The sequence below is a fragment of the Atta colombica genome, unplaced genomic scaffold (genome assembly GCF_001594045.1).
Source record: "Atta colombica isolate Treedump-2 unplaced genomic scaffold, Acol1.0 scaffold198, whole genome shotgun sequence".
NCBI lineage: Eukaryota > Metazoa > Arthropoda > Insecta > Hymenoptera > Formicidae > Atta > Atta colombica.
The window spans coordinates 3,775,807-3,801,506 of record NW_017259291.1 but is presented as its reverse complement, the minus strand read 5'-3'; the positions used below and the strand labels follow the sequence as shown (position 1 = coordinate 3,801,506).

The 25,700-nt window shown below is 38.9% G+C and overlaps 1 protein-coding gene across 1 annotated transcript in view; it reads left to right on the top strand.

Annotated features, from left to right (window-relative positions):
- Positions 1 to 25,700, top strand: part of LOC108686868 — a 292,272-nt gene that overhangs the window by 239,644 nt on the left and 26,928 nt on the right. The window contains exon 10 of the mRNA XM_018192364.1: positions 15,673 to 15,856. Within this exon, the coding sequence (XP_018047853.1) occupies positions 15,673 to 15,856 (184 nt within the window). The remainder of the gene's footprint in view (positions 1 to 15,672; positions 15,857 to 25,700) is intronic.

Sequence of the window (25,700 nt, the reverse complement as noted above, 5' to 3'; positions counted from 1 at the left end):
AATCGGCCTCCTATCGATCGCCACGTCCGATGCAAGAAAACGTACGCGTAGTTCATCATCGAAGATTTCCAGTCGCCTGTATTTCAGCGCGTTTTTCCGCGACGGGACCTGCCGCCAACACCCCGGTGGCACCTCTCCACAACCTAACTTCATTACGTTAATGGCATAATAACCATTGCGGGCGGCCCGAAGAGCTTATGCGCCGGAACGTCGATGTCCCTAAACACAGCAAGAAGCGAGCGCGCAGTAAAATCGATCCGATCTCCATTAATATGTATGAGGTCTTCGCCAATGGACGCGGACTGGGCTGAAGGGGGGAGGGAACGAGACTGGGGATTCGTACTCTTCTTGTCATCCTCCTTCCCTCTCCCCCGCATCGTCATCTCGAACGCCGAACTGCAGGCGATCGCGAAATGCTCTCGGAAACTGTCGTAATTGCTTAGGAACTCGAGGACGAACGGATTCTTCGGGATCTACACCGCGATGAAATGGGACGGGGGGAGAGAGAGAGAGAGAGAGAGAGAGAGAGAGAGAGAGAGAGAGAGAGAGGGGATCTTGCATATAGAGCGAACTCGGCAAACTCGATTTAATTGCGATCCCTTATACAATTACGTTATGGTCGCGAGCGTTAGCGTTACCCGATTGCACAATGAAAACGCGTACATTCCGAGTCGCAGCTTAAGATATATCACACTTAGAAATTCACATTAGCTCTTATTTGCATATTTATCGAAGACATATTGTACGACTGTGTACGTCAGTACTGAAGGATCATCGCGAGAAAGTTATTCGTTCCCGTCAGTAATGCAAGATAGACATTAAAGACGAGCGCAAAGTGCGTCATTAAATTATATTTAGCTTTCTTGTGTCATTTTGATATCGTAAACACATCTCAGCCATTATCCGCCAGCTTTATATTGTGGCTCGAGAATATTCATCGTATTTCCCTGTATATTTATGATCCGTTACGCATCCTAGACGGTCTACAAACATACATGCGAAGCGACGTGATGATCCGCGTGGCTATACCAGGCTATTACCAGGAGCAACGACATTTTGTCATTACGTCATTTTATTCCCGTCTTGTTCGACAGGGAAACGTCTTTTTTATTACACACCAAGAGAGGCAATAAACGTAGTTACAACTTACCCAGTTGCAACGATTTATATCTCGGCTTACTCCGATGCTATTACTCACATCGCTAACAGGTATTCACCCACACACATATTCACACACATATTGGATCCGCGTTACGAATATCGATGACGACAGTATTTGCCAGCGCAATACGACGTATTCCTGATGCATTCCGAGTGCGCGTGTAATTCGCGCCGTGAAATATACGATCGCGATTATGGAGATCCAACTATACGCTAATCCGATTATATTTAGCAGTCCTTCTTATGCAGTCCTAATATCGTAAACATGGTTGCTGGCCAACTAAATTCACCTGTACGTTTCTCTTCATGTCTCGCGATAACGCCGTTCGTCCAAAAGAAGGTTACGAGATTTTGCGTCGCATGATTATCAAATTTATTATATTACGTTTTCGTTGTGCGATATGTGCATTGAATGGATGATATCACCGAGTGAACATGGATCTCGGTTGCATGTCATGGATGCAACATCGAGAGATTCTCTTAGTCATCTCCTGGCACAAGCCGAGTTACCATCGCGAAGTAGTACAATCTCGTGTATACGATCGTTTTGGTGTAGCGCACACTTGAGTATCGTTCGTGTCACGTCGTGTTATGTTATGCTAGGTTTGCACGTTGCGACCGCATCAGTATTCCTTTCATGAGCGCCTGTTTAACTACATAGCAATTTAAAGATAAGATAAATTAATATAAATCGTATTAAATTAGATCTAATGATGCTAAATGAAAATTTATGATATACGATTAATTATGCCCAAAGTCTATTTTTATTCATAGATTGCATTAAATTTTTTTCACTAAAATGAGACATACACACGGAAAGAACTGTTTTGTTAAATATCTAAAAATTTACTGGATGTAGATCTGAAAATAATTTTATCCAATTATCAAAATAATTATGTAGAACCCTCAAGCTAGTTGCTGGAATATCAAAAAATTTTTTGCAGCATTGCTTGAATTTTTTAAATTATTTTTATCTGTATTTAACTAAATTTTTAGATATTTCAGCAAAATTGTTCTTTCTTTGTGTTTATTCCACTTTAAATTCTAAAAATGTATACTAATTCAATTAAAACGTCTTAAAGACTGTGACTTTTTAAATTTTATATTGTTTAAGTGCGATGAAATAATGAAGATTCGATAAAGAATGTCTTTAACATTGACTAGAGTTTTCAATTCTTTTCTTTTAAATTTCTTTTTAGCTCGATAGAATAAACAATGGCCAATCAACTACATTTGCTGTTTTACGTGTTTTTTCAAACCGTGTAGCACTAAATTCGATGCATTCTCCGAATGCGATATATCCGACGATATCAAACCGATACGACGTCATAACTGTATAACTGCCGAGTTATAACCCTGCCCCGAGCTATTCTTGCTCTCCCCTTTCCCCATTTTCTCGGTTGCTACTTGTTACTTACGTAAATATTCACATAACACGTACATGTTCTGGAGACTCTGGTTCATTACGTTTACGAGATGACACGCATATTAAATGTAAGCATATTAAACGCGACGTACATTCATATTAGTTTAGCGTGACTGAAGTGTTAAATGTATGTGTGACATTTGTTTCTTCTAATACACGGAATATTCTCGAATGTACGGAAATAAGAAACGTTCGCAAAACGAGAAATTGAATTTCCTTTTTGAATATATTTTTAAGAAAAACATCGAATTCCCGAATTTCGTACAATTAAAAAGGATAAAAATTGCTACTGAAGTCGCGGTCGATAAACGCCGTGTTAATACATATATATGGACTGCCGACTCTTTTTGATAGAGGATTTGAATCGGGGCGTAAGTTTTCCCTTCTAAATAAATCAACGATAATAATAAATCAAATGTGTGATGCGGACTAGCCAACGAAGATATGTCGCATCGTGCATCACAAAGATGACTCGTAATAAACTTGGTAGCCGATCTTGGTCGACGCAACGATTGAATGTGTTTTCTCATCGTAAAAGAAAGTTTGCACTCATAACAAGGAGAGAGTCTTGAAATTAATATGATCCGATATACCCTCCGATACTTACGTATAACGATAATCGAGAAAATGTAATGAGTGCCGGTAATTTACATCGAACACGGAAACTTCGCAAAGTACTCGCGTTTTATAGCTGGCTTTGAAATGGTTGAGCCCTGCTAATATTAAATTCCAACACTATCATGTTTGACAGGAATTCGGTTTGATTAACGTCGAACGCGGCAACACATTCATCACACCACTGAAAGGAAAATACAGAAATAGGTAATTGTACCAGAATAACGATAACGATAGCGTTATACGTTTCAGCGCCTTCACTGTGGCATAAGTAATTTAACAGGTAACTCTGGAAGGATGTAATCTGTATCTTCGTGAAATTGCGGTTGGCGGAAGTCTAAAAGTTGAGCTCCTCAATTATGAAAGAGCGTTGGTACGCCGCTCGTTGTTCCGCGGGCGGTCGTGATATAGTCAAGTTGGCGTACTTAAGTGAAAGTTGGAGATGTTTCGTTAACCCTTAAATGAAATTTTTACATGGCTGCTCGAAGCCGTCTTTAGAAGAACAAGAAGCTATTTTAATTCTCCTTATGTATATTTAATGTGTCCTTAATTTCTCTTGCATTGCAAATTAAAATGCAAGAAAAAAATATTTAAAAAGCGATGATTAATTTAATTGCAATGTATAATTGTTACATCAAGAATGTTGTATATGTAATATTGACATATAATTACATTGAAAAATCATATGATAAAAATAAATAAATGTTGATATAACTCGTGATATATAAATTAATACGTAAAAATAAGGCTAACAAATAAATTCGGAATATTGTAAATTATAAAACGATTTATTAATGTGATAATTTTTACTAACAAAAATCCTAATAGTACTGTATTTTTTTTTACTACATAGAGTCTTTTTTAACAAGAAGCCTTCTTGTTTAGTTAAACGTACATTAAACGTAATATTATTACCATCTTTATTAATAAAAATTATATTAATAAATTATTTTACAGCATTCTTTGCTTGTTGTTGCTATTTCTAAATAGCATCATATGATATTATTAAATACATAAATAAAAAGGAAAATATCGCGAAATGAAATCTGTGTCAAATTGAAAGTCGGGTTTAAAAGTCGCCGTACTATGTTACTTCGCAGAGAAGTGGATACGACGAAAAACACGTTGTGAGACCCTTCTTTTCGCCAGTGTAAATTTACATCCGCTATTTACAACGCGTCGCGTCGTCCGAATTGAAATTAGAATTTCAAAGCAGAGCGAGAACTAAAGCGGAATTTGTTCGTGAAGGTGTATAGAGTCGTCGTCGGACGAGACTTGGAGCAACTGCCGTACTCCTTTCTCCTTCAAGTGGAGAACGTTCGGTCGGCTAAACAAAACGCATGTTTTACGTGGCCGCGCAAATAAGAATTACGGCCGATCGTTATCGCCGTGGAAACCGAGGCACGCGTACAAATGCCGACGCGGAATAAATCCGAGATGAAATGAGGAACCATCCCCTCGCCCCAGTTTGTTCTCGGCCCGATTCTCACCGCTGTCGCGGTCGTTTGCGCTATCGTAAGTTTATGCCGTTGGTTGCAGGTTACTATTCTCCGTCTGTTCCACCCCCGAACGACGGCAACAACAACGAGTTCACCCCTTTATACGACACGATAGTTTCATCGCGAAACTGCCACCGTTCGCATCTGTCGCCTTTCCCATTATCGTGCAAACATACAGCGGCCCATTTCCCGCCGGTAAACTCAAGTGCGCTCTCAATTCGCTCAACCCCTTTCTCTTTTACCACCTGGCGCGGTGTGGCCCTTTTCTCCCGCGATCGCGCGCGCTACAACCGCGGCTTATCGCCGTGATTAAACGAAACGAATTATCCGAGCTTTAATCGACCGTTACAAAGAGGCGCCGCGGCAGTTTGCTGTTAAGCTCGTATCTGACCATGTTGTTGATTAGATATGAGCTCTCGAGTTCATTTGATGGACAATTTGATGGCAAAAAAAGAGATTCGATAGCAAATAGCATGCTTTGTTCTAATTTAACTTGCAATGTTGGACTTTAAAGACACAGTCGATTTTTTATTGTGAATTCTAATAGATAAATTTATAAATGAGTAAAATACAATCCAATTTCTATAATAGTAAAAACTTATTAAAGTTTTCACAAAAGTATAAACATTTTTTTCAGATTTTTATACAGTCCGAAGCAATATAAAAATATGCACTAAAGTTCGAAGAACTTCTAGGTTGCGAACGAAGAAAAAAACTTTATATTACCAACGGAGAGTTAATACAATTATTGGAAATTGAAAAAAATATAAGATAAATGTATTCAATTAGTGATCATGACTTAATTATTAGACAAAATGACAAAAATTTTTTAATATTATTTCTAATGACATGTACTTTTGATATTTATTTACTTTAAATAAATTTATTGTTTATAAAATTTAATAAGATAGATTTACTTAGAGAGTCCATATTATTAAAAGCTTAATAAAATTAAAATTTTTGTCGTTTTATTCAGTAGCAATTGAGTCATTGCCATTAACTGATATATTTATTTTATTAAAGGATTTAAAATAATATACAAAAAGCATTAAAATTAGCGCTTAAAGACTATTCATAAAAATTTATGTTTGAATTATATTTTTTTTTCATTTTTCGAGCATTAAAACAGAAGAACTAAATTTGTGGTTGGCTCGCATCATCTACAATTGTACATTCGTGCCCTAAACTCAAGTGAAACGTCACGGAGAATGTACGAAAATTCCTGAAATGGCATCGCACGTGTTATATTCAAGCGAAGAATTCACGAGAAATATTTATCTAGCGAATTGCTGCTGGTACGCGTCCGCGGAAATGTTGGTACCCTCGTCAAATATTACACGGCCGCCCGTAGCGCTCGCGCACCGCCGTTTCCATTAATAAACGCAAGAGAGTCGCGGAGATAAATTTTAGCGCGGCGTAACACAAAACCGAGCCGCATAGTCTTTGCTGCCACAATACAGAAAGCGAGAGAGAGAGAGAGAGAGAGAGAGAGAGAGAACGCTATCGGGTGCTTTTCATAAAATATGACTGCTTTAATAAATCCCGCGCGATGTTGCAACGGGGGCCCAAGACAAGGTCCGAGACAAGGTGCGCTGCTTCGTTCTTTCTTGGGAGAAAGGATAAGAGAGGGAGGGAAAGTGACGTTCACGGCGGAAGTAAAAATTCAATGCCCCGTTTAAATAACCCATCATCAACGGCGTCTTCCGTCCGGTCGCTTCGCAGGGGTCGGTATATATATTCTCTCCTCTTTTCCTTCATCCCCTTTCGTAAAGACGAAGCGGGAAAACGAGAGAAGCAGGTCCCGAAAATCCTTAGGGGTGCAATCATGGACGGGCTAGACGCGCTTTCCACAACGTATCTTCCCACCGTTGAACTCGCTCGACCGGTGTCACGTCCACCCCGTTACACGAAAGAATTTTCAGCGACCCTTCCGCCTCTAAAGAGACCCCCAGTGAATCTACGAAGGGGACCCCCAACGTGTATTCTGGCGCATCTCTTGACCCCCCATGACTGTCACGTTCACCAATGGGGATCGAGCGATTCGAAAATTTTCTCTTTTCGGACCAATCGCCATCGCGTCGCGATCTTCCTTGTGTCTTTTCGTACGTTGAAACATCTTCTTGAAAAACGGCCTTGAAAAATCAAAGGCACGTGTGGCCTCCTTCCCGTGTTCCAAATTTTATTGTTGGGTTTTATGTGTGCAAACCCGGTCAATCGGGACGAACAGCTGCCTGTTGGCCATGTTTCGCGCCTTTTTCGCGCGTCGCCTCTTTTCTTTCTTTTTATTCTTTCAGTTTTCTTTCCTTGCCGCACTCGCCTCTTCCTCATGGCTTCCTCGCACGACGTACGTCTTGTCTGTTTGGTCATACACGCGTGTAGCTATAGCCACGATACAGGGTCGTGAAACATTGCGTAAGGACTTTTTAAAGGGACACGGGCGACGCTTCCTGACTCGCGTCCTTCCGTTGTTCCTTCCGCGATTCATCGACACGGGGATTTAAATTTTAAACCATACCGAAAATGCTAATGCGTCCAACACGGCGGCGACCTCGTTTCTTTTCCTGTCTCCGGGTCAAGAAAAACCGTTGCTGTTCATCTTGGCTTTAGATGACACACGCGCATCTTGTCAGACAGGAATAATTATTTCTCTAACAGATTCGGATGAACCGCATCAAAATTTACGCATCATATCTTTATATCTTTTTTAATGATTTATATCCACAATTTGATTTAATTTATTATACGGTAGCTTCATTAGTTAACATCTGTTTTTTACGACACGATAAATTTTTTTGTTTATCCTGAACTTCTGCCGACATCATAATTCAAGATAGCCGATCTTCACATTTTCGTTAAATTAGTTTTCCCATCAGGATGCACCGTTGTCGTCGTTCCTACGATATTTTCTTTTTAAGTCTCCTGCACCATACAATATTGCTTCCGAGTTCGAAGTGGCGATATTACAACGGCGCGCACGAGACATTCCTATCTAAATTAATTAATAATGTATATACGGTGCCGGGTGAATTTTCCACGGTGTGCAGAATTCTTCGATCGACCCTCCCCCAGCGGACGCCGCGTACGCGCGGCAGGATCGTTAATGGAAGATGTAATTGGAAAATACTTGGCGCGCCTCCGTTCAATTCACCGCCGTGTTTGCTCGCGATACGCGACGAACCGAGTTATCGCAAGAATCCTGCTTCTATCGGCGCTATAATCCCGCGGCACGGTATATAAACTTTATTCCGCCAGTCCGCTCTGACGATGTTGCTACGCGCTTTTACGTCGGCACTCGAGAGAGGATCGATGTCCGGATCTTTGTGAAATTTCATCGTCGCTTATCACGAACGCGAAGGAAGCATACAATAGAAAATGTATATACCTCCTCCTAAGAGAAAAATACAATAGTCTGTAATCAGAATATCAAGGTAATTTGCATAGAATGAAAACAATATCACATATAAAATTATGGTGAAAGAATATTAATTAGCTTTAAGTTTTAAGTAATAATAAAAAGCGTTTTAATAAAATTTTGATTTTCTGGCGTTCACCTGAAAGGTTCCATACAACAATGATTTAATCTATTGTTTAATTTAAAGAATTAATATTTGAACTAAATTTCTATTCAATTTTCTATTAAATTTTTTGTTAAATTTTATACTAAATTTTAAAAAATTCTTCTATTGTGTTGTACTTTTCAATTATAATTAAATTATGAAAAAGCAAGAGCTGCCTCTGAATATTTAATATCTACGATTTTTTGTCGTTCTATCGCTTTCAAAGTGATGTAACTACCAAAGAAAATTTTCTGTCGCCCAGGATGTACAGTCATGCAACGATAATAATTCATCAGACTTGCACACGTCAATAATTTGGTTCGCACCCATTTGGTTCATTGCACAGGCGCATTAGATATTATCACAACCATTTTCCACGATACGGCATACTTTATGCACGTATTTCCCCCCCCCCCCCTCACGATATAAGCGGCTTATTGGTTTTCACAATTAGGCATCTGAACAAACTTTAGCAGGAATTGAATCGTTTGGAGGTCTTGAGTTATCGTCATTCGTCGCGAATCGAAACAACGTATCCATTTCCTGATGTTGTTACATTATACTGAGACAGAGAGAGAACGAGAAGGAGAAAGGTCTGGGACAGATAAGGGGAGCCGAGAGGATAGGACTTGATGCATAAACGGAGAGTGGAATGTGAGGGTGGCTACAAAGCTCGGCGAGAATACTCTTGAAAGTGAATACTAGTATCCAATTGCAGTTACCTACCGTGTCTCCAGTTGTTCAAAGTGCGTATAACGGGCGGGAAAGGTAGGAATTAATTGGCAGGTTGCTTTCAGTGACGCGAGCGCGCGATGAGGGAAGTCGGGAGGTGATGAAAAGGGTCTTTGAAGAAATGAAAAACATAGAGCATGCCTCGATTGTTCCTCGATGGAGTATGATATGTCTCGCAAATTTAAATACAAATTTAAAAAAAAAATAATTTGTTGTAACAGTTATATATAGAAGAAATAATCGGTTTGCGAACAAATATTGGAAATTGAGATTGTAGTCCAGATATTAAAATTTAGAGACATGAACTTATATCATTTTTTTCCTAGTTGCTTTTCAATTTATTGTAGAATCAATTGCACGAATGCTTCAAGCTTAGAAGATTTGAGCTAATCAAATTTTCCATACAATTAACAGTAAGTTAAATTTTAAAAAGAACAAAATATGGGTTTATTTGTTAGAGTATTAATGTATTAAAAAATTCGTTTATAAAAACATACATAAAACATACATAAAAAAGATCATAACTTTAGTAACGGGTCGCAATAAGTATTTTGCGATGTCTACTATTTTCTGTTACAGAGTGCTTTACGTCACTAATAGCATAGACATAAGTCATGGAAATTAACTTGAACGATTCATTCGAAGCTTATCGAGAAGTCTGACATAAAAGCGCGTTACACTATGAAATACACAATTCTAATACCCTCTTTCATGACGATGCCTTAAGATATAATACGCTCCGACAATCATTATAATTGCAAAGTAGCGCCAAAGCTACCATTGCCCATGACAGAAGAGTAGTAGCGTGTTGAGATGCTAATTAGTGGGTTAGACTAGAGAAGACATTTACAGCAAGCGAGGGAAAGCTTTCAGGTGCGCTTTCAAAGACTTTCAAAGTACCTCGCCAGAATATACTATCTCCATAAATTTTTGGCAAGGTCTAAGGTCTCTCTCTCTCTCTCTCTCTCTCTCTCTCTCCTTTTCTTTTATTATTCATTAGTAATAATAACTTGCAATTTGTATGAAACATGAAAATGATTCTTTTTTCTTAAACGTTTCCGTTTTCCGAATCAGGAAGTATACGTCAGGAAGTACGAACCTTTCATGTATACTGTCTAAAACAACTACTCAATACAATATGCTTTGTAACTTCAACCAAATTTACTCTCTTAATTTTTTCAGTAAACAGATCAACATGCGAAAATGCCGGCACAATTGCATTTTATTTGGAACTCATGCGATCCGCTGTTTATTAAAACAATGCACTGAAATGACGAAGATAGAAATGCGTTGAAAATAAAGGGATGTCCGTTCATATTAATCGGTTACTTCAATATTTACATTAACAAGTAGACATAATTATTTACGCAAACAATTCTGTGACATTCGATTTACCGAAACGCGCAAACGATGTGCATTTGCACATCTCTCTCTCTCTCTCTCTCTCCCTCTCCCCCCCCTCTCTCTCTCTCTCTCTCTCTAAGTAATTTTCATAAAAATTGTACGGGGATAAAAAATTGAATTAAAAAAATCACGCAAGCGTGAAGATAAATTAGCAATACAAAACCAGTGTCACCTGTCATCTTCTCGAAGCTATTCGATATCCCGATTATGCGGATTGCATCCGCGAGACGAGTTCGCGCTCTTTATATTACATAACGGGAGCGATCTCGCGGAATTGTCAGTGGTTAATTGCGTTCTCTTGCGCGTGCGAGGAGACGGCGCGGAAATAAAAAAGGGGAATACCGGGGTTAGCGCGCGCGAATTCATATTTATTCAAAGTGGAATTAACGACGAACGAGTCGGACGAGAAAGCTGAGGGGAGAGAGGGATAAAAAGCGAGCGCGCGCATTCGCGATCAATAAGTTCGACCAATTCTACGGCTCGACGCTTTATAGACTCGTTACAAACTCACGCACGTAATTATCTCCATTCCAAATTCATATAGACGCGCACGCACACATACACGCGTTATACGTGTACGTAACAACATGCCGCGCATAAAAGTCCTTTTAATCTACACGGCCACTTCCTACACGTTATCGGCGCGTGTCGCGAAGCGGAACAACGCCCTTGGATTACACGCGTATTAAGGTCGCGTTGCGAATTCGCGTTTTGGTCGATTTAATTTTGGTAGTTTTTAACACGTCATGTTTGGCGTGACAAAGGCGGGCTCATTTCCTCACCAAACGCCCGAGCGATTTTTCAATTTCGTTCAAATCACCACAAACCGTTGCCTTCGTTACACGTTAAATACAATTATTCACCCTTTTTAAAAAAAAATCCCTTTTCGACGTCGCGATCGACCGCTTGGCAAGTCTCGTTAATTCGCGATGAAAATTTTATTAAGATCGCCAGCAAGAACAGAGAAATGCATGGTCTATCGTGTTTGATGTCGTAACAACGATATGAATTTGCTCTCTGAAAGGCGTTGATTTAATGTCAATCGCAGCTGCAACGAGCATTGAAAACGTTAATAGCAGCCACGATTGTACAATTACTCAACGTTAGACATTCAAAGTGAAATCGCAGATGAAAAAGACATTTAATGAAACAAATGAAATAAGTACTCATATTGTAATATAAAAAATTCTAATATGTCTTGCAAAATGACATAATATATTCTCAGAATGGAATTCAAGAACATTTATGGAGCGTATAGAAGAGAATTAGAAATTCGTAGATATATATTTAAAGGCAGGTGATTTCATATTAAATGATTGTATCAAAAATAAATTTGTAATTTCGATATATCTTGATATTAATACAAGATTTTATTTTGTCTTTGATCTAAATGAGATATGTCAATATTCAGTCTGATCTGATATTTACGATTTCTTCTAGTAGGTTGCCAATAACAGTCACTCCTCGATCGAGAGCTGTCCTGATAGTTTGCGTATCGATAGTTAACTTCCGTCTCAGCGTCCGCGATTGAACGAAGAGTCTCGGTAGCGGAGAGAAATTGACTTGTGGTGTTCGTGATGAAAGTCCACGCGAGATCGAAACCGCAATAAACAGGAGGCGTCTACGCGGCCTTAATTAGCTGACGGAAAAGTGAGGAAAATTGTGCGCCAGCCTAATGGTGGTGGCGTTTATAAGGAAAAAAAGTGAACGTGTGCGAGAGGACGAAAGGGAGAAAGAAGGAAAGGCCGCAATGACCCGCGACGGCTAATGACGTCACGTCGCACAAAGAGCGCCGAGAAATTACGATTGCAGATGGCCGGGGCATTTCTCCGTTTACGTGACAGCGAATGACATTATTCGGCGAGCGTGCGGAACGTTAATTGGCCTATGGCGTCAGATAAAAATAGATATAACAGCAATTTCATTCACGATTGCAGCTCTCCATCGATTACAACGTATCTATATTTCAAAAAAAGAAAATAAATCGTATACCTAGAGAAAAAGTTGTTAAAGAAATTTCGGTTAAAGTTAATAATTTTTTTAAATCAAATAAATTTTATTTGATTTAAAAAGATAATGTTTAAATCAAAGAAATTTTTTTCTTTAACTGAAATTTCTTTAAATCGAAGCAACCTTTTCTCTGGGTGTAGAAGTTAAAGGATATTATTTGAGAATAATTATATTATGTTGCCCTGACTTATAATTATATCTTCCATTAACTCTTTTACATCTTTATGATTATATTTTTTGCTTTCTCAAATTCTAGGCAATCAAGAATGACTATAAAAATTAAAAAATCTAAACTGTTGCAATTTGTATATAACTTAATTATGCAGTCAGAAGAAAACAAGTTACTTTTTATGGATAAATCTATATCATGTACATGTAAATAGTTTAAATAATATTTTAAGCCTATTGTTACCTTTATTGTGACATTACAGACATTCGAAAAAAAGAAATCTCAGGCATGATGCAAAGAGCAGTGCTGCAAAAAATGTCGACATTTTAGCAACTAATTCAAACGCCTTACATAATTATTTTGATAGTCCAACAAAAAATTCTTTTTAGATCTAAATTTTTAAATACTAACAAAAATCGTTCTTTTCGTGCAATATATTTCGATCACGAATTTTGTTGTGACAGTTTCACACGTAAAACACACGCGCGCACGCAATGATAATCGTGCAGTTCGTTCCATTGCGCTTCGTTCATTTTAGCTGTTTTTTGCCTCGACGAATACTCTTCAGGATAAGCGGCGATGGGGAGGCGTGAGAGCGTGTCATACTTGACGATTTTCAATTTCTCTGAGTCTGACGCTCGTACGTTCATTCACTCGGCCGTTCCCTCGTTCGTTCGCGATTTTCCTCTAGCGAGAGAGCTTTGAATTTTTCGTTCCATCTTGAGCGCTCGCACATACGTGGCTTCCATCCCCTCGAGCAGCGAGGCCCATACAACTGCTACCCCTGTTACTCGCAATCGCGTTTTCCCGATACGTCTCTCACGTCTTCCGCGCTGCCACGGAAATCAGCCGATCGAAAGAAACTAGGTCGAGAACGCTGACGTCAGCTTCTTGAATATCGTCCGATTACCACATTTTTCGATGGGGATGTTTTTTATTAGTTCATAGCGTGTGGATATTTTTATGCACGCGTAGGCATGTTTTTTTTTGGTAGAGCTATTCGTTCGCGAGTAAATCTCCAATGGTGGTCATTGCATGGTAATTAATACAAGGTCCAAAATGCTGTTCAAAGTTTTAGCCAGTTTTTAACTAATTAGTAACATTATCTAAAAAGTTCGCAACTATTTGCGATGATCAATTAACGTTTCTTATGTTGGATTATTTGTACTGATGTAATTTCTTCATGAATCATATTTGTTATATGTATATATTTTATATCATAGTATCTTTTAATATGGACATTTAATATGGACATTTTAATATAATCAATAATGTGATTACCTGTTATCTGTTTTGCTTTAAATAATTATTGATTATACACGCAGATATTTAATACATTAACATTATGTAATAAACTTTTCTTTTCGAGAATAATAACTAAATCAGCGATCGATTACACTTTTTTCTAATGTTGCACCTTTTTTTTTTAGAATTCGATAGTCTGGTTGTTTTCTTGATTGCAAATATTTTTAGGTGTTATTGGATTTATCTCTTTGAGCTTGACTAAGAGATCTACTAGTCCGGAATACGCCCCTGTACTACCCTCCTTTCAACTCTTTCCAATAGCGACTCCCATGAGACATCAGACCCCCGATTATTATCCTCGAATAACCTGTTTACCATGAACCAGAGAGAACGTAGGGTAGGACGGAAAGAAACTAAAAACGTCAATAGCAGGAGACATTGTTGCATGCGTAACGTTCGGTAGATGTCATCTAGAAAAACAAATAATAATGTCGATTTTTCTTTCTTATTGTGTTCCGGTTCTGGTTATAGAACTCTACGTTTCCTTTTCTTTTACGCGTGATGTACTTCCATCTTCTAGAAACTTAACATTTCGAAAATTGTCCTATTCATGATTTCTATTGAAAATATTTTTATCTGACGTCACAGAAAACTCGATCAATTTTCTAATATATATATATTTTTTTCAATAACAGAGTATTTTCAAGTTAAAACTATTCAAAGTTATATTATATTTAGATCAATATGTTTCGTTCCTTTTAAAATTAACATTATGAAAGTTATTTGGTAACTTCGAAATCTCATTTAGGAACACTTGATTCTGTTTCCGCATATATTCATATAGTCTTATAAAATTCTTGGGAGCCGCGGCTGATCGTCGCCCTGGCGATTTAAAAGTTACTGTCAACCCAATTCATCCCCGAGGCTACGTCTCCCATTCCTCAAGGATTCAATTCGGCATGCATAATTCCGCGAGCGGGGAGGATAAGCCGCGCCATATATACATCAGGAAAAGGAAGTACTAGCAGGTTTTCGAGCGCGAAAGGAATTCCCCGATCTCGAGAGCGTGTCGGTAACCCCTTTTCTTCCTGATGCGCCCTGGCTTTTCCCAACGACCCCCTGCGAGAACAAAAACTCGCGGAACCGACCGGTTCGGCGCGAGTGAGAAGTAACGAGGACTGGACACGAGGGTACGTAAAGAAGGAATAATAAAATGCCACGTTGAAGATGAAGGAGTGGGGAGGAAGACCACCAGCAGCTCATCGTGATTTCGTGAATTCTCATCGCGAGTTAGTTGGTCTGTCGTCATCAGCTAGAGTGCAATTGCGAATCTAGTTGCGCCGGAAGTGCAAAGTATCATTACCATTCGATTCTACGATCCGATTCCGGGATCTTAATTTTATACGCGCCGCTAATCGAAGTAAAATTTCAAGATTCGATAATCGTTAATGAGATTTCACTTCTGTTAAAGTTCGAACGAATTGACCGTCTCGATTCGCTGTCTAAGACACCGGGATGATTAATGACACCTAATATTTTCCGGAACAACGTCCAATAGTCGAAAGATCCGATCTATTTCGCGAATCTACGCCCACCCGATCGCCATTAGAGTCACTCGCGTGCTTTATTGCTATAATACCGAAAGATCCCGCGGATTCCGCGCAGAAATGCCGCGAATGCCGTCCGATAACGTTCCCCAGGCACGAACGGTCGCCCTACCAATAGATGATTGATATGTTTGCCATCTGTGTGCCGTTCCTTTTTTTGCGTCGAATCGCGAACGCATTCGAGCCGGTAAAGCGTGACTCCGGTACATGACATGGATGGATACAATAATGGCTGGTACCATCATCATCAACATCATCATGATCATCATCAACACCAACAGCAGCAACAGCAACAGCAACAGCAACACCAGCAACATCCATACCAACAGCAACAACAACCGTACTACGGACATCACCATCAATACCAAAGCCAACATCATCAGTACTCGCAGCAATATTCACCGAATTATCTCTATCGATTTTCCCTTCAGGTAATCCGCGGTATCATCGAACAAAACAGCTTGTTTTGTCTTTACGAATAAATGAAATATTCCGTGGGCATGGTAAAAATCAAAAGCAGTATTATATTCTGATTTTCATTACAAATTGTTCGAGAAGACTGGTGATCTGAACAATACTGTAACGTTTATCATAGAACCATAGATTTAAATAACATCCAGAGAGAACGTACAGTTAATAAATTAATGTCATATTATTGTATCGATAAAAAATCGACACTTTATAATATTACTTTTTATTACTAATAAAATATACCGATATCTTTTTATAGAATTATTTGAAATTATATTTGAATATAAGTATTTGAAATTAGTGGAAAAATATATTGCAACAATAATATCATACTAAAAAAGAAATAATAACAAAACTGTAGGTATTAAAAGCGATGAAACATTTTTAATTATAGGCTATTACAACAATTTAATGGCTACTTTTGGTGACACGTGCGGTATATTTTTAACTGTTTCATGCTATATAAAAATTAAAAAGAATTAACTCCACGAGCTGAAATTAATTCTATCTAGTTATTCCTTGATTAGGCACGCGAATGCAATTTTGCACGTGGCTCGCTCGACGCGTTGATAACATCGATAGCTAATATAGAGAAAATGACAGACGCGAAAGAGGAGGAGAGGAATTAAAGGGGAGCTTCACGTTTCTCTCTCTCTCTCTCTCTCTCTCTCTCTCTCTCTCTCTCTCTCGCTCGCTCGCTGCCCACATGAAAACCATTATATTTATCGTCAAATGAACGCGCTAATTGTAATTTAATTATTTTGCAGTAATACTTATGAACGAGGTTTCAAAATCCCATTATAAATTACCATTATTTTGATAATGTCTCGTGTGAAATTCGCGATGCAATTCTTATTAAGCGAAGCGGATCGCAACACCGCTGTACGTTATGATGCCGTACTATATCGTTGAACAAACGCATAATATTGTTTTCCACCTCGCGAAATCTCGCGTTTGACAATATCGAATGAGGATTTAATACTTTTCCGTTCGCACATACGAAGATTACATTAATCCAAGAAACGACGCTCTGCATATTTATCAGTCAGTAATCAATTCCGATATCGATATAGGGCATACATGCGCACACAGTTATTATGAACAACACGAATGCATGGAATATATATTATACCTCCGACAATAACGATTTTACCGTGTAACATTTTCGCGCGTATATCTCCGCTCTGCTCTGCTTTTTACAACGCGAGAAATACGCGGCGGTAGTCATATGAGGCCGGTAATTTTTCACCGGAAATCAACCCTTTCGCTTACTCACGTCCACATCACGTTGCAATCAATATTTTCTCGCTTACAACGAGCGCGCGCGATAATATTTGCAGAAACCTCGATATCGCGTGACGTTTGCGCCTGGAATAAAATTTATTGCGGAATAAAAAAAGAGCGCGTCCCAACATCCCCCTCGAGTCTCTCCAAGAAATTTACACGCGTAGAATTTTCTCCGCACGAGCAATTGGAACAGAGAATTGGAAAGAATAACATCGACTACAGAGATAAAAAAAAAAAAAGACAACGATGCAGACGCAATCTGCGATTTTTATGATCTGCGCTCGGACGCGAACCGGTCGCATGTGCGTTCAACGACGTTTGTAAAATATTACGTGATATATCGGGGATGGTAAAAAGAGCGATGGCAGCAGCGTTTCCCTGATACACGCACAAAACTTGTGTCGCACACACACACACAACGTATTGGGAAGATGGAGGAAAATGCCATTTCCGACAAAAAGGAAACTCTTTCGCTTATAACGTCAATTTTTTCATAACGGGCAGGCGAGGCAATTATGAGTCCAGGTTCAATTCCGATGCTTATCATATGCTGATAAGAGTTAATTCCATGCGCGAATTAATCTAACGCGCGCCAATTCGATGCATATATGATTTTATAACACGGGGGTCGTTTTGCCAGCGACATGAACAGCATATCGATGAGCGTGTAGGGGTTGTGAGCTGAGACAGACAACAGAGCAGAGAAGAGAAACGAGAACACAGAAACGAAGATGACGATAGAGGGGCAGATACAGAATCCCATCTCCACGAACCGAGCGAATTTTGCGTCCACCGTCGACCCGAATACGACGAGGCGTGCCTTATCTGACAGGTAGATACCAGCCAGAGTTATGTGTTACCTACCTACGCCAATTATCTTCCCGCCCTTTCGGCTTCCATCTCTCGCGAGAGCGTGTACACGAGGTTACGATCTGCGTAGTAGAATGTTAATCTTTAAATGTTGTCCGACATTTATTAGAAATCGAGCTATTGTCCGAGATTCCTTTCCTAAGAGTGTTCACTCTGAATTTCTTGCAGTGAAATCTCGCTTCAAGAGAGTGAAAATACAATCACCCTTGAAAGAAAGTGAAATATTTAATAAGATTTCACTGCAAAAAATTTAAAATGTTGGTCTTCTTAGAGAATAATTATAATTTGAAATAAGATCGAAAAAAAAAATATTAAATTGAATTCATTGGATTATAATTAAGTTATAAATGAATATAAGAAAGAAAGAGTGAGAGAGAAAATTCGAGAAAGTGGCGAATTTCTATGATTACATTCTTTCCACTTCCTCTCTACATCGTTAATACGTATTTAAAATGCAGAGAGTATAAAAAAGTGCAGCTAAAAGGGACGTACTGTCACGTTTGCGAGCACGGAAGTGTGAAGCGTAAAACTTATCTCCGCCTGCGGAAATTATCGCCGTGACATAATCGCCACGAAAAACACGCGGTACGGGAATGAAAGGATTTTGGGACGTATAAAAGCTCGCGCGTGTAGGATTTCTAATAAAGGGCGTGGGAGAGACATGTCCCTGTCACTGTCACTATATAGATACGCGCGGAATTATACTTCCTTATATATATAATGTTTCTCGCATCGAACAAGCCCGTCGTTATTATGCGAATTTACGATTCTACGCGCGTACGAATGAGCGGCCATCGAATTTCCCTGCTCTGTGAAAATATCTGGAGAACTCGTAACCCGATAAGATTGCACTCATTCATACGTACGCGTTGCAAACACGCCAGTTTATCGACATTTAACCTTTCGAAGCTGACATTGCACTCCAAATCCAAGTGTGTAAAAAGTGACTTCAATATATGTGTGTGATTAGTTTTCTGTGTAAATATAGCACACTGTACTGCAAATATGGATTTACACATTTAAACGTATGGTCATTTTTACATGGAAAACTGAATAACACATACATATATTGAAATCACTTTTTATACTTGGATTTACAGTATGAGTCTAATTTATTGGATCTATTTAATTATATATTTTACATCAGTAAATTTGAATTACTCTTATTAAAATAAAATATTAAGCTTACTTCAATTTTATTTGTCTTTATAGAAATTACGTCATTTAAATTTCTTGAAATTAATTAATATCTTTTAGTCAATATAATGAGTCTCACAGACACAATGCCAGTAATCATTATAAGTTTTATGTCAGGTTTTGAGAATTAAGTGAATAGATAAAGATACCTTCCTGAGGAAAAAAAAAATCAATAAAACAGAAATCTCATATGTATCAGGATAAAAACGATCATTTTGGCGAAGACATAGTCAGTTTAAGATCTTCGGAAATAATCTGATACGCGGAATCATTAATTAGGCCACACAAATACAGATTCATATTATTATTAACATCGAAATAGACTATCCTAAAAAGATTCGCCGCGATTGCCAACATGAAAATAGCAAAGTGCCAACGAGGCACATAGCTCAGGATCGAAAGGGAGAGAATCAAGAGTTGCGAGTGATGCACAGTGAGGGAGAAAGCGCGTCGGAGATGACTGACTGGCCCGGGGGTGAAAACGGGACAAATGAGAGAGGGGCTCTAAACAGCAACAGTAATTCGTTCACTGACAAAAGGCTCTGCTGGAACAATGACGTCTGCACCGCGTCCGTGTGCGCGCGTTTGCGTGTGCCGCTTATTGTGAAAGCCCGCGCGCTTTTCACCGGATTTTCCGTCTGTTACGCCCGGCCCGTTTAGATCGATCGACTGTCGAGCACGCACGCAGCCACGTACGCATACGTACGCACCTATACGTACGCACAATGCCGAAAGAGAGGGCGCGATGAAGGAAAGGGGATTGGCGACGCGCGTCAAGCGCGCGGGGGAAAGCCGCGCGGAAAGTGAAGAGTAATTGCCGCTTCGTGTTATCGCGTACTACATCTTCGTCGGTGTTTTTGATGCATCGCGAGTGTACGATGCGACGTATACGTGCCGGCATCGTAAATTCTATTACGCGATGGAGAAGCGCGTGTGCGTGGTTTTGTGTGCGGGTAATTTCAGGGTGGAAGCGTTCTCGTGCGCGAGCGAGAAAAGGTGACACTGGTCAACACTTCTCGTGGTGTATATCTCGTACGATCGAAAGTCGAAATAGATGAATGTTTCCACCGACCGAGGAAAAAGATTGACACTAGATAGTTGCGCTAAAAAGACTATATATGAAACAGGGCAAAGAATCTATTAAATTAAAAATGATGATAATGAAAAATGTGCATCCATGAGCGCGCTTCATAATGATTACAAAATTGTAATAATAAATGAAAAGAATAAATCTGTGATAAAATGTATTATTATCGTATTATTGGTTTATCTTTAATTGTTATTATTACATCACATGCAGTTTTACATTACGTACAATATTTTCACTTTACTATATCTGTAAATCAACGTGGCGAAAAATACAGATATATTTCTATATAACCATCAAGAATTATTATTCACGAATTATCATGAGACGAACAACGCAGCCTTGTCTTTTATGACAGAATTTATTGCACTTAATCTTGTGGAAGCGTAGTGCATTTACAGTTACTTTGCAAAAGCGTACCAAACCATTGTTTACATTTCTCCTATTGCGCTTACTAGGTGCTATTATTTAAAGCCCGGTATTTAAATGGCCATTAAACTAATGGCGGAAGCTTAAGCGTCGAGTCTAAGCCCGAATTCCAGCGGGATAATCGCGAGAGCCCTAGATAACCGTGCTCTGTCCGTTCGCTTCGCTAATTATGATAATTGTTATGGTAATTACAAAGTCGATCATATAATTAGCGAGAAGCACACCCATTACTGCGTTAACATACGAAGATGTGTGCAACACGATGGACAATGACATTTAAGGCAAACAGTGCCATCATTCTTTGATAATACATCCAATCCGAAGTTGTCAATCTTCTTTCATAACTTTCTCATTACTATTGTTTATCGTTTATCGATAGACATGTTTCCTCTAACGACATGATTCACGAGTTTAAAAATACACGCTTAAAAAAAAAAAAGAACGGCAATACGTTCGGAAGCCGCTTCTCGATTAGAGATCCATCTTCGTTGCGGATCGGTTGTCCTGACAAGTGTCTCCTCTGTGTCATGGCTGTATTGTGATTTACCGCCCCCCCGATTCACGGTACATTGGATCGCGGGGGCGATTCAGCATTTCCAGATTGCAGTTCGAACCATTCAGTAGCGACGATCTGCGTCCACCCCGCCTATCGGAAAAGTGATACATATCCCTCATTAGCAAGTTGCCATTCCGGTTCCTGCCAGTATTCCTTGCCAACCTGTATCGAACACCAATCAAGCCCACGCTCATTCGTCTATAGTGCTGTTGCTCGTGTTGTTGTTGTTGTTCCCCCGTAGCTTGTACCGCCTATCCACGTATTGGCTGACGAAGCAAACAATCCCTCCATTAGTATTTGTTATTTTCTAAAAGCATTCTCATAATAACCGCTTACAATTTAAATTGTATTGAAACGTCTCTCTTCATCTCGTACCTTGCTTGATTATGCGAAAAACATCGATCTCAAATTACACAATAGATACAATAGCTCTCCCATACCAGATATTGTATCTTATTTTTATGTAATTATAGTTTACTGATATCATGATACTATTGTTCCATTATTTGACATTGAACGGTAACAACATGTTGTGTTGAAATTCTAGTTTATAATATCCCGAGGTTGCAATAGTAATATATTTAATTTTGTAGACTTTATACAGTTCGAAATTTCAGAATAATTTTTGCGCTTTATTTGGACTTGGCTTGATTTAGTTTGGTTCTTTTACAACGGGAAAGAATTTTATCCCTTACGAGCACGATTACGTGTCACGGTGTACGATATAAAATTTCTATTCGCAGGTACGCATTCAAAAAGCTCTTATGAGCGCTCAGCAGGCAGGTATCAGAACGGCGTATGTCGTATTCCTCTGGAAAGGGTGGCTTTTGCATCGGGTAATTAGACACGTCGTCCAGTTTTACGGGCGGATGTTAAACTCTCGAACTGGAGATGGTCGAGATAGAAAGGTCCTTTCACCCTCTTCTAGCCGGCAGGAATATGCGCTCTCTGGATCTCGTCCATTCGCGGGAATGAAGGTCCGGGGCTAAATTGAACGATCCTTTTCCGCTGGACGCTGCCTGGGGATACTAAAGCGTCGCGGTGCATTCACGTCATATAATTGCCATGCGGAGTGCATGCAAAATGTACCTGCCGGGTCGTAGCCAGGCAAAATTTTCGTCGGACACAATGACGGCAACGGCAGCAACATAACGATGCGAATTAACGGGCGGCGACTGGTGTAACCGGTTTGAGGCAGGACATGCTTTGTTCGTCGTACTTACATATCCGTGATGAAAAATATAAACCGTTCGTAAAGTGAGTTTTGAATGAATTCGTAAGGTAAATCGGAAGTCGCGAAAATGTTACAGATGTATAATGCATACGATAACGAGTTATTGGATACGCGTTTGAATTAATGAATATGTATTTACATAATGAATTATTGTATTCGTTTTGCGCGATAGTTTACATCGAGGTTATTTATGATATCCGTGCAATAGAATTCATAGCACAATAATGACGATTCGCTCGAACGAGAATTGAAAATTGCACGAGGACATCATACAATTCGCGTTTAACTACGACTTAACGCATTAACGACTTTGTCGAATTTTCACACTCGCATTAATTTGCCCTCGATATTGAGATTCGGAAATGACATTTTACATTTCACTGTAAAATATTTTGTAAAAGGAAAACAGCTATCGAATTATGTTGCAGAAATAAAGAATATCTGCGCATCTAAAATATATCTGCATATTTTGATCTTCCGAATAGAATTATGTAAATTGTGAGCGGAATATTTATAAACATGGATATAACGTGTTCAACGCATTGCATTGCAACGTTAACTAAAAGCGTATAAATAGATGGAAGGAATTTTAACGGTTTGTTCAACAGATTGCTCTGCTTGAATCCTTGGGATGTGGCGGTGTTCTATGTAAAATATGTACGAGTGCTAGAATCTTTTCAGGATATCCTATGCCGAGACTCCGCCGTACTTCGAACATATCAGAGGTACTTTACCAAGTTTCCTCCGCTCGAAAACGCTATATTCTCGGAACTTCCCCTTTCTTTTTACTCGACAGTCTCGATCGCGCGGTCGGAAATTTATTTCTCGCCGGAGGCGTGCGCGGAATTATCCAAAATCCCGGCGTGTCGCCTTGCACGTGCCTCCACTTTACGTAGGAATGCAAAATCTGTCGTTGGGGCACCATCTTTCTTCGGGCCTTGTCCCTGAGAGAACATTCGTTGCAAATTTAACGCATAGGGAGGAGAAACAGGTGGTATAACCAAGAAGAATATGTACAGTTCTCAAATAAATAGACCAATTTTTGGTTAAGAAGAAAAGATAAGTTTAAATTTTCCCATATAATGTTTCTTTTATTAATTTTTTGCTTTGAAACTTTTATATATAATCTATGTGTATACGTGTATCGATTTTAATATAGCTGTAGGTACAAATATAGCCTTGTCGTCATTATTCGATATAATATTATAATTATAGGACAAAAAGAGGAAGAGAGGGGGGAGGGAGAGAAAATATTATACATTCCGATAATATCGATTCGAAGAAATCAATTACGAGGCAACCCCTTAGCGTAGAGACTCGGATGGTTTCTTCAATCGGAGCGTAATTTCCACGTGGCATTAAACTGCGGTGGAAACCGGACTCGTCGCGCGTTGGTGGACAGAAAGACGACGGAACGAGATTTCCTAATCGGTATGAGAGAGTTTCCACCAGGCGACTCTCAATTCGTACCGAAGCAATTCACTGAGCTCGGAAAGCGAATGCGCGCACGAGACGAGGCGCTTCAGGGTGAAAAGAAAGGGAGGATCCCTGGATGAAAGAGAAGAGCATGAGAACGAGCACACAACGAGAGAGATGGACTCGGACGAACGACTCGAAGACAATGCAATTATTCGCAATTACCGCGTCCGTCCGCGGCTCGCGGAATTATCCCATTCTGTTTCCATTACTGGTCCCGCCAGCCTTGGGCTCTCTCTCTCTCTCTCTCTCTCTCTCTCTCTCTCTCTCTCTCTCTCCGCTTCTATCCTCTCACTGAATTACCCTTTCTCTCTCTTTATACTCGCTCCACGCTGCCAGGCGCGTTCGTACTTGTATACGCCCCGTGTACATGCTCATTTATATATGTACATATAAATGCCACCACATGCCGTTAAAGCATCGACGGAGAAATTAATAGACTTTGAACGCCGCAGACACGCCAACCTGGGGCGGGATAATACGGCAAAATCTATAGAATTTGCCTACCGATCCGTTAACGAACGACGTAACTCGGAATCTTCGCGCCTTCCTGCATCACACGGTATCCTGCTCTTCGGAAGGATTACCAGCGAAGTATCCAAGAGTAACGCCACTCTCCTTTGAATCCATCACCGCGATTCGGTCCAGTGATCCAGCTGAGCGTAAGCCGCTTTCGCTCACAACATTTCGCGTTAACTTAAGCTTTGCTTGAATAACGATGGACACCAATCTTATTTTTTTTTAAATAGTTAAAGACTGCTCAGAAAGTATATAGATAGATAAATAGAGAGAGAGAGAGAGAGAGAGAGAGAGAGAGAGAGAGAGAGAGAGAGAGAGAGATATGGCTTAATGTATTTTATACTAAAGTTTATTAAAGAACACAATAATAATATAATTTTATATTTTCCATTACATTCTTATCTTTTCTTATCTTATTAAAGATCTTAAAATTAAAAAAAAATTTTAACAACATAATTTAAAACATTACCGATTAAGTAGAAGTGGCTACAAAATTAGAAATCAGAGAAAAATCATAGAATTTTGTAAAGTTTTCTGGAAAATGAAAATTTTCGGCTTTAAAGAAGTTTAATATATGTACATCACATCTACGCAGTTTTAGAATACTACTAACTTAACAATTAGAAATGCAAACTATGTCAGCAACATTAATAGTAATTTATTGTGTTAAATTGCTCTCTCAACAAAATATTTAATGGCTTCCAAATCAAGAAGATACAAAAAATTTCAAAATATTATTGAAAGTCAGGACTCATGAAATTTTGTCTGAAAATTAGAGAAAAGTTATGAAATTTTAAGATGAGGAATTTATGACAATCCTAAAGAAAATTAATCAAACATATAGGTCATCAGACATTGTAGAGTTAAAACACTTCTCGTGAATATAATCTATTGCAGCTCAGTCCTGATTCTTAATTATGTATTGGATTTAATTAATTCTTATAAAGGAAACGATGAATCAATTATAGATTTATTTTATGCTTTGACATCTATATGCTTTCTTAATTCTCGACACACATTATTAGATCGTATTAACGTGTATAATTTATTTAATTTATTATGACGTTTTGAGTCATATTGTTATATTTCCACGATGTTTATTATTCCAGTTTTTGTGGCTGATAATGACTTATTTATTTATTATTATTA